Source organism: Nerophis ophidion, linkage group LG28 (assembly GCF_033978795.1).
Source record: "Nerophis ophidion isolate RoL-2023_Sa linkage group LG28, RoL_Noph_v1.0, whole genome shotgun sequence".
Classification (NCBI taxonomy): Eukaryota; Metazoa; Chordata; class Actinopteri; order Syngnathiformes; family Syngnathidae; genus Nerophis; species Nerophis ophidion.
In genome coordinates this window covers 2,366,699-2,375,588 of record NC_084638.1, presented here as the reverse complement: position 1 = coordinate 2,375,588, position 8,890 = coordinate 2,366,699, and the positions used below count along the sequence as shown (strand labels likewise).

The window sequence follows — 8,890 nt, the reverse complement described above, 5'->3', positions numbered from 1 at the left end:
GGCCGCTTTCAGTGATTTCCAGCGTGGAACTGTCATAGGATTGCCACCTGTGCGACAAATCCGGTCGTGAAATTTCCTCGCTCCAAAATATTCCAAAGTCAACTGTCGGCTTTATTATAAGAAAATGGAAGAGTTTTGGGAACAACAGCAACTCAGTCACCAAGTATTGCTTTATTTTGAAAAATGCTTAGAAAAATTGAACGCACCTAATTCTACTATTGCCGAAAGTAATTGGCTTGGCCACAGGTTTATAAAATCAAGGCCGTTTCTACAAACGTTTGTGAAAGAGTGGGCCGCTTTCCGTGATTTCCAGCGTAGAACGCGTAGGATGCAGTGGTGTAAAGCACGAGGTCGCCCGTAAGGACCAGATGAGGCTTGTTTTCTAAAAATAGCTCAAATAGCAGCACTTACCAGTGAGCTGCCTCTATTTTTTAAATTGTATTTATTTACTTGCAAGCTGGTCTGGCTTTGCTCGACATTTTTAATTCTAAGAGAGACAAAACTCAAATAGAATTTGAAAATCCATGAAAATATTTTAAAGACTTGGTCTTCACTTGTTTGAATAAGTTCAATTATTTTTTTTACTTTGCTTCTTATAACTTTCAGAAAGACAATTTTAGAGAAAAATAAAAAACCTTAAAAATGATTTTAGGATTTTTAAACACATTTACCTTTTTAGCTTTTAAATTCCTTCCTCTTCTTTCCTGACAATTTAAATCAATGTTCAAGTATTTTATTTTTTTTCTACTGTAAAGAATAATAAATACATTTTAATTTAGTTCTTCAATTTAGCTTCTGTTTTTTGGACGAAGAATATTTGTGAAATATTTCTTCAAACTTATTATGATTATCTGTGTTGGCCCTGCGATGAGGTGGCGACTTGTCCAGGGTGCTCACAGCCTTCCGCCCGATTGTAGCTGAGATAGGCGCCAGCTCCCCCCGCGACCCCAAAAGGGAATAAGCGGTAGAAAATGGATGGATTAAAATAAATAAAAAATTCTGCCAAATCTAGAAAATCTTTAAAATCAAACTTAAATCTTATTTCAAAGTCTTTTGAATTTATTTAAAAAATGTTGTTCCGGAAAATCTAGAAGAAATAATGATTTGTCTTTGTTAGAAATATAGCTTGGTCCAATTTGTTATATATTCTAACAAAGTGCAGATTGGATTTTAACTTATTTAAAACATGTCATCAAAATTCTATAATTAATCTTAATCAGGAAAATTGACTAACGATGTTCCATAAATTCTTTTTTTAATTTTTTCCAAAAAATTCAAATTAGCTAGTTTTTCTCTTCATTTTTTTCGGTTGAATTTTGAATTTTAAAGAGTCGAAATTGAAGATAAACTATGTTTCAAAATTTAATTTTCATTTTTTTTCCTGTTTTCTCCTCTTTTAAACCGTTCAATTAAGTGTTTTTTTTCATCATTTATTCTCTACAAAAAACCTTCCGTAAAAGGAAAAAAAATGTACGACGGAATGACAGACAGAAATACCCATTTTTTTAATATATATTTATTTATTTATTAAAGGTAAATTGAGCAAATTGGCTATTTCTGGCAATTTATTTAAGTGTGAAGATAAACTATATTTTCATTTTTTTTTGTGTGTTTTCTCCTCTTTTAAACCGTTCAATTAAGTGTTTTTTTCATCATTTATTCTCTACAAAAAACCTTCCGTAAAAGGAAAAAAAAAGTATGACGGAATGACGGACAGAAATATCCTTTTTTTAATATATATTTATTTGTTTATTAAAGGTAAATTGAGCAAATCGGCTATTTCTGGCAATTTAATTAAGTGTGAAGATAAACTATGTTTAAAAATTTTATTTTCATTTTTTTTGTGTGTTTTCTCCTCTTTTAAACCATTCAATTAAGTGTTTTTTTCATCATTTATTCTCTACAAAAAACCTTCCGTAAAAGGAAAAAAAATGTACAACGGAATGACAGACAGAAATACCCATTTTTTTAATATATAGATTTATTTATTAAAGGTAAATTGAGCAAATTGGCTATTTCTGGTAATTTATTTAAGTGTGACGATAAACTATGTTTAAAAATTTTATTTTCATTTTTTTTGTGTGTTTTTTCCTCTTTTAAACCATTCAATTAAGTGTTTTTTTCATCATTTATTCTCTACAAAAAAACCTTCCGTAAAAGGAAAAAAAAAAGTACAACGGAATGACAGACAAATACCCATTTTTTTATATATATATAGATTTATTTATTAAAGGTAAATTGAGCAAATTGGCTATTTCTGGCAATTTATTTAAGTGTGAAGATAAACTATGTTTAAAAATTTTATTTTATTTTTTGTGTGTTTTCTCCTCTTTTAAACCGTTCAATTAAGTGTTTTTTTCATCATTTATTCTCTACAAAAAACCTTCCGTAAAAGGAAAAAAAAATGTACAACGGAATGACGGACAGAAATACCCATTTTTTTATATATATAGATTTATTTATTAAAGGTAAATTGAGCAAATTGGCTATTTCTGGCAATTTATTGAAGTGTGTATCAAACTGGTAGCCCTTGGCATTAATCAGTACCCAAGAAGTAGCTCTTGCTTTCAAAAAGGTTGCTGACCCCTGCTCTAAAGTAATGGAAACGCGTTTTCTTGGGTGATGAATCAATGTGTGTGGCCTTCATTTTGGTGCAAATCAAGATGTTGGATACGAGATTCGAATGTAAATTCACAATGAATTCCTGAAATGCTGTGTAGGTACGGGGTTACCGGGCCAAGAAGGGCTGGAAGCAGAAGAGAGAGGCAGTCATTCTACTGCAGGCCTACACCAGAGGATTCCTGGCTCGAAAAGTATTTCATGGAATGAAGGTTAACGTGAGTACGAAACCCAAAACCGGTGAAGTTGGCACGTTGTGTAATTTCGCAAATAAAAACAGAATACAACGATTTGCAAATCCTTTTCAACCTATATTCAGTTGAATAGACTGCAAAGACAAGATATTTCATGTTTCAAATGAGAAACCACGCTGTTGTAACACGTGGCTTGGCATCGTCTTGCTGAAATAAGCAGGGGCGTCCGTGATAACGTCGCTTGGATGGCAACATGTGTTGCTCCAAAACCTGTATGTACCTTTCGGGATTAATGGTGCCTTCACAGATGTGTAAGTTACCCATGCCTTGGGCACTTATACACCCCCCATACCATCACAGATGCTGGCTTTTCTGGGTGTTGTTGATAAATTGCTTTGGCTTTGCATAATTGAGTTTTAACTTGCACTTACAGATGTAGCGACCATAGAGTTTTAACTTGCACTTACAGATGTAGCGACAAGAGTGTAGTTACCGACGGTGGTTTTCTAAAGTGTTCCTGAGCCCATGTGGTGATATCTGGGTTTCTGGGTGTTGTTGATAAATGGCTTTGGCTTTGCATAGTAGAGTTTTAACTTGCACTTACAGATGTAGCGACCATAGAGTTTTAACGTGCACTTACAGATGTAGCGACAAGAGTGTAGTTACCGACGGTGGTTTTCTAAAGTGTTCCTGAGCCCATGTGGTGATATCTGGGTTTCTGGGTGTTGTTGATAAATGGCTTTGGCTTTGCATAATAGAGTTTTAACTTGCACTTACAGATGTAGCGACCATAGAGTTTTAACTTGCACTTACAGATGTAGCGACAAGAGTGTAGTTACCGACGGTGGTTTTCTAAAGTGTTCCTGAGCCCATGTGGTGATATCTGGGTTTCTGGGTGTTGTTGATAAATGGCTTTGGCTTTGCATAATAGAGTTTTAACTTGCACTTACAGATGTAGCGACAATAGAGTTTTAACTTGCACTTACAGATGTAGCGACAAGAGTGTAGTTACCGACGGTGGTTTTCTAAAGTGTTCCTGAGCCCATGTGGTGATATCTGGGTTTCTGGGTGTTGTTGATAAATGGCTTTGGCTTTGCATAATAGAGTTTTAACTTGCACTTACAGATGTAGCGACAATAGAGTTTTAACTTGCACTTACAGATGTAGCGACAAGAGTGTAGTTACCGACTGTGGTTTTCTAAAGTGTTCCTGAGCCCATGTGGTGATATCTGGGTTTCTGGGTGTTGTTGATAAATGGCTTTGGCTTTGCATAATAGAGTTTTAACTTGCACTTACAGATGTAGCGACCATAGAGTTTTAACTTGCACTTACAGATGTAGCGACAAGAGTGTAGTTACCGACGGTGGTTTTCTAAAGTGTTCCTGAGCCCATGTGGTGATGTCTGGGTTTCTGGGTGTTGTTGATAAATGGCTTTGGCTTTGCATAGTAGAGTTTTAACTTGCACTTACAGATGTAGCGACCATAAATGATAAATGGGTTGTACTTGTATAGCACTTTTCTACCTTCAAGGTTCTCAAAGCGCTTTGACATTACTTCCACATTTACCCATTCACACACACATTCACACACTGATGGAGGGAGCTGCCATGCAAGGCGCCAACCAGCACCCATCAGGAGCAAGGGTGAAGTGTCTTGCTCAGGACACAACGGACGTGACGAGGTTGGTTGTAGGTGGGATTTGAACCAGTGGCCCTCGGGTTGCGCACGGCCACTCTCCCGCTGCGCCACGCCGTCCCATAGAGTTTTAACGTGCATTTACAGATGTAGCAACAAGAGTGTAGTTACCGACGGTGGTTTTCTAAAGTGTTCCTGAGGCCATGTGGTGATATCTGGGTTTCTGGGTGTTGTTGATAAATGGCTTTGGCTTTGCATAATAGAGTTTTAACTTGCACTTACAGATGTAGCGACAATAGTTTTAACTTGCACTTACAGATGTAGCGACAAGAGTGTAGTTACCGACAGTGGTTTTCTATAGGGTCCCTTAGCCCATGTGGTGATGTCCTTTACACACTTATGTCGCTTTTTGGTGCAGTACCGCCTAAGGGATCCACGGTCAGGGGCATTCAATGCTACGCGCAGGAATTTCTCCAGATTATTTTAAATTTTTGATGATATCATGGACTATAGATGGTGAGCTCGGGTTAAGCAAAGCCGGCGGCGTTTCTGGGTGTTGTTGATAAATGGCTTCTGTTTGCTTTTCCAGTTCGAACGTTAAATATGTTTTCTTTGCAGAATAATGGTTGAAAATGTTTTGCAAATCATTGCATTTTGGTTTTATTTACCATTTATACAACGTGCACACTTCACTGGTTTTGTAAACTTCAACATAGATATTTTCCCGTTACTAGTCCTCCGTCCGCCCTCTCGCACTCGTCGAACAGCGCTCGCCGTCCGAAGAGGAGCACGATGGCGGGATTGCCTTTGAGCTTCAGCGTCGACTCGAAGAAGTCGTCGCTGAGGCTCCGGAATCTGACCAGGAGTCTGAGCCAGAGGCCGAGGAGCCGGAGTCTGAGCCAGAGGCCGAGGCGGCGGTGGCGGCGGACGAAGACGACGACGACGTGCCGCCGAAACCTGTTGTGCAAATTATAGTACACGAAGCTTTTAACTCGGAGGTTAGAGATCAGTCAAAGCAAACGTCTCACGTCTTAATGAAGCGACATTCAGCGTCTTTTATTGGACTGTGCAGAAATCTGACACCGCATCCGAAATAAGCATTCCGGCTTCAAGCGTACCAACCCCGACCCCATCATTTGGAGAAGAAGAAGAAGAAGAAGAAGATGGCTTTGAAGACTTCACAGAGGAGTTCTCATTCTACCAGTTCAGCCTTCTTCACTTCAAAGGTGACGCCAGCCACACCCACATCGAGCAGAGACTCCGCAAGCCTCTCCTGCAGCACGACGACGAAGCCGACACTTTGGTAAGTGGCGAGGGAAACGCACATCTTGCACACCTGACTCGAACTCCTCTCGTCCCCCCGACTAGGCATGTCTGACCGTGTGGTGGATCATACTGCGCTTCATGGGGGACCTGCCCGAGCCCAGATCCCTGGACGCCATCTCCCAGGTCTCGCTCAGCGTCTCCCGCCACCTGCCGAGCAGACAGGGCCGCAGGCTGAGCAACCTGGTGGGACTCGACCAGGTAAGGGGTCCGCAGCAGCCAAACTTATCGGAGCGCTGGGGTGTGGAAGTGACGTGACTCTGTTGGATGCTAGAAAATACTGAGGAAGAACAAGAAAAAGCTTGGGAACCGAAGAGCGTCTGCTATCCCTGAGGAGGTGAGTCCACCAGCTCTGATTATTCTGCTTTACCGTGTTTTTCGGACTATACGGCGCACTGAAAATCCTTTCTTTTTCTCAAAACTCCAAAGTACACCTAATAAACAATGTACGGAATAATTTTGGTTGTGCTTACCGACCTCGAAGCTATTTTATTTGGTACATGGTGTAATGATAAGAGTGACCAGTAGATGGCAGTCACACATAAGAGATAGGTGTAGACTGCAATATAATTGTATTTGATTCAAGGTGTAATGATAAGTGTGAGCAGTAGATGGCAGTCACACATATAAATGTGTAGACTGCAATATAACTGTATTTGATTCAAGGTGTAATGATAAGTGTGAGCAGTAGATGGCAGTCACACATCATATATAGGTGTAGACTGCAATATAAATGTATTTGATTCAAGGTGTAATGATAGGTGTGAGCAGTAGATGGCAGTCACACATAGACAGGTGTAGATTGCAATATAATTGTATTTGATTCAAGGTGTAATGATAAGTGTGAGCAGTAGATGGCAGTCACACATCATATAAATGTTTAGACTGCAATATAATTTTATTTGATTCAAGGTGTAATGATAGGTGTGAGCAGTAGATGGCAGTCACACATCATATATAGGTGTAGACTGCAATATAACTGTATTTGATTCAAGGTGTAATGATAAGTGTGAGCAGTAGATGGCAGTCACACATCATATATAGGTGTAGACTGCAATATAAATGTATTTGATTCAAGGTGTAATGATAGGTGTGAGCAGTAGATGGCAGTCACACATAGACAGGTGTAGATTGCAATATAATTGTATTTGATTCAAGGTGTAATGATAAGTGTGAGCAGTAGATGGCAGTCACACATCATATAAATGTTTAGACTGCAATATAATTTTATTTGATTCAAGGTGTAATGATAGGTGTGAGCAGTAGATGGCAGTCACACATCATATATAGGTGTAGACTGCAATATAACTGTATTTGATTCAAGGTGTAATGATAAGTGTGAGCAGTAGATGGCAGTCACACATCAGAGATAGGTGTAGTCTGCAATATAATTTTATTTGATTCAAGGTGTAATGATAGGTGTGAGCAGTAGATGGCAGTCACACATCATATATAGGTGTAGACTGCAATATAAATGTATTTGATTCAAGGTGTAATGATAGGTGTGAGCAGTAGATGGCAGTCACACATCATATATAGGTGTAGACTGCAATATAATTGTATTTGATTCAAGGTGGGATGATAAGTGTGAGCAGTAGATGGCAGTCACACATCAGAGATAGGTGTAGACTGCAATATGATTTTATTTGATTCAAGGTGTAATGATAAGTGTGAGCAGTAGATGGCAGTTGCACATCAGAGATAGGTGTAGACTGCAATATAACTGTATTTGATTCAAGGTGTAATGATAAGTGTGAGCAGTAGATGGCAGTCACACATCATATATAGGTGTAGACTGCAATATAAATGTATTTGATTCAAGGTGTAATGATAGGTGTGAGCAGTAGATGGCAGTCACACATAGACAGGTGTAGACTGCAATATAATTGTATTTGATTCAAGGTGTAATGATAAGTGTGAGCAGTAGATGGCAGTCACACATCATATAAATGTGTAGACTGCAATATAAATGTATTTGATTCAAGGTGTAACGATAAGTGTGAGCAGTAGATGTTAGTCACACATAAGAGATAGGTGTAGACTGCAATATAATTGTATTTGATTCAAGGTGTAATGATAAGTGTGAGCAGTAGATGGCAGTCACACATCATATAAATGTGTAGACTGCAATATAACTGTATTAGATTCAAGGTGTAACGATAAGTGTGAGCAGTAGATGTCAGTCACACAAGAGATAGGTGTAGACTGCAATATAATTGTATTTGATTCAAGGTGTAATGATAAGTGTGAGCAGTAGATGGCAGTCACACATCATATAAATGTGTAGACTGCAATATAACTGTATTAGATTCAAGGTGTAACGATAAGTGTGAGCAGTAGATGTCAGTCACACAAGAGATAGGTGTAGACTGCAATATAATTGTATTTGATTCAAGGTGTAATGATAAGTGTGAGCAGTAGATGGCAGTCACACATCATATAAATGTGTAGACTGCAATATAACTGTATTAGATTCAAGGTGTAACGATAAGTGTGAGCAGTAGATGTCAGTCACACAAGAGATAGGTGTAGACTGCAATATAATTGTATTTGATTCAAGGTGTAATGATAAGTGTGAGCAGTAGATGGCAGTCACACATCATATAAATGTGTAGACTGCAATATAACTGTATTTGATTCAAGGTGTAATGATAAGTGTGAGCAGTAGATGGCAGTCACACATCAGAGATAGGTGTAGTCTGCAATATAATTTTATTTGATTCAAGGTGTAATGATAGGTGTGAGCAGTAGATGGCAGTCACACATCATATATAGGTGTAGACTGCAATATAACTGTATTTGATTCAAGGTGTAATGATAAGTGTGAGCAGTAGATGGCAGTCACACATCAGAGATATGTGTGGATTGCAATATGACTAAACAACACCTACATTCGATATTTTGGTGTTACACACGGCGCTCAAAAATCTATCAAATATGTTTTAGTCTGACTTTGGTAAGCTATGAAAAAAAAAACATTTTCAAATATAAAAAATATTTCAAGCAAAATTACAGCAAACAATTTTCAAGTTAAAATGTATTAATATCTTATTTTCCGGATTATAAGGCGCACTTAAAATCCTTCCATTTTCTCAAAATTCGACAGTGCACCTTATAAC

At 38.2% G+C, this 8,890-nt stretch overlaps 1 protein-coding gene across 2 annotated transcripts in view; it reads left to right on the top strand.

Moving 5' to 3' along the window:
- LOC133544967 (unconventional myosin-VIIb-like) overlaps positions 1-8,890 on the top strand; it is a 130,630-nt gene that overhangs the window by 55,323 nt on the left and 66,417 nt on the right. For both annotated transcript variants that reach the window (XM_061890225.1, XM_061890226.1), the window contains 5 exons: positions 2,721-2,837; positions 5,183-5,446; positions 5,521-5,751; positions 5,817-5,972; positions 6,046-6,108. In XM_061890225.1, coding sequence (XP_061746209.1) covers positions 2,721-2,837; positions 5,183-5,446; positions 5,521-5,751; positions 5,817-5,972; positions 6,046-6,108 — 831 coding nt within the window. The remainder of the gene's footprint in view (positions 1-2,720; positions 2,838-5,182; positions 5,447-5,520; positions 5,752-5,816; positions 5,973-6,045; positions 6,109-8,890) is intronic.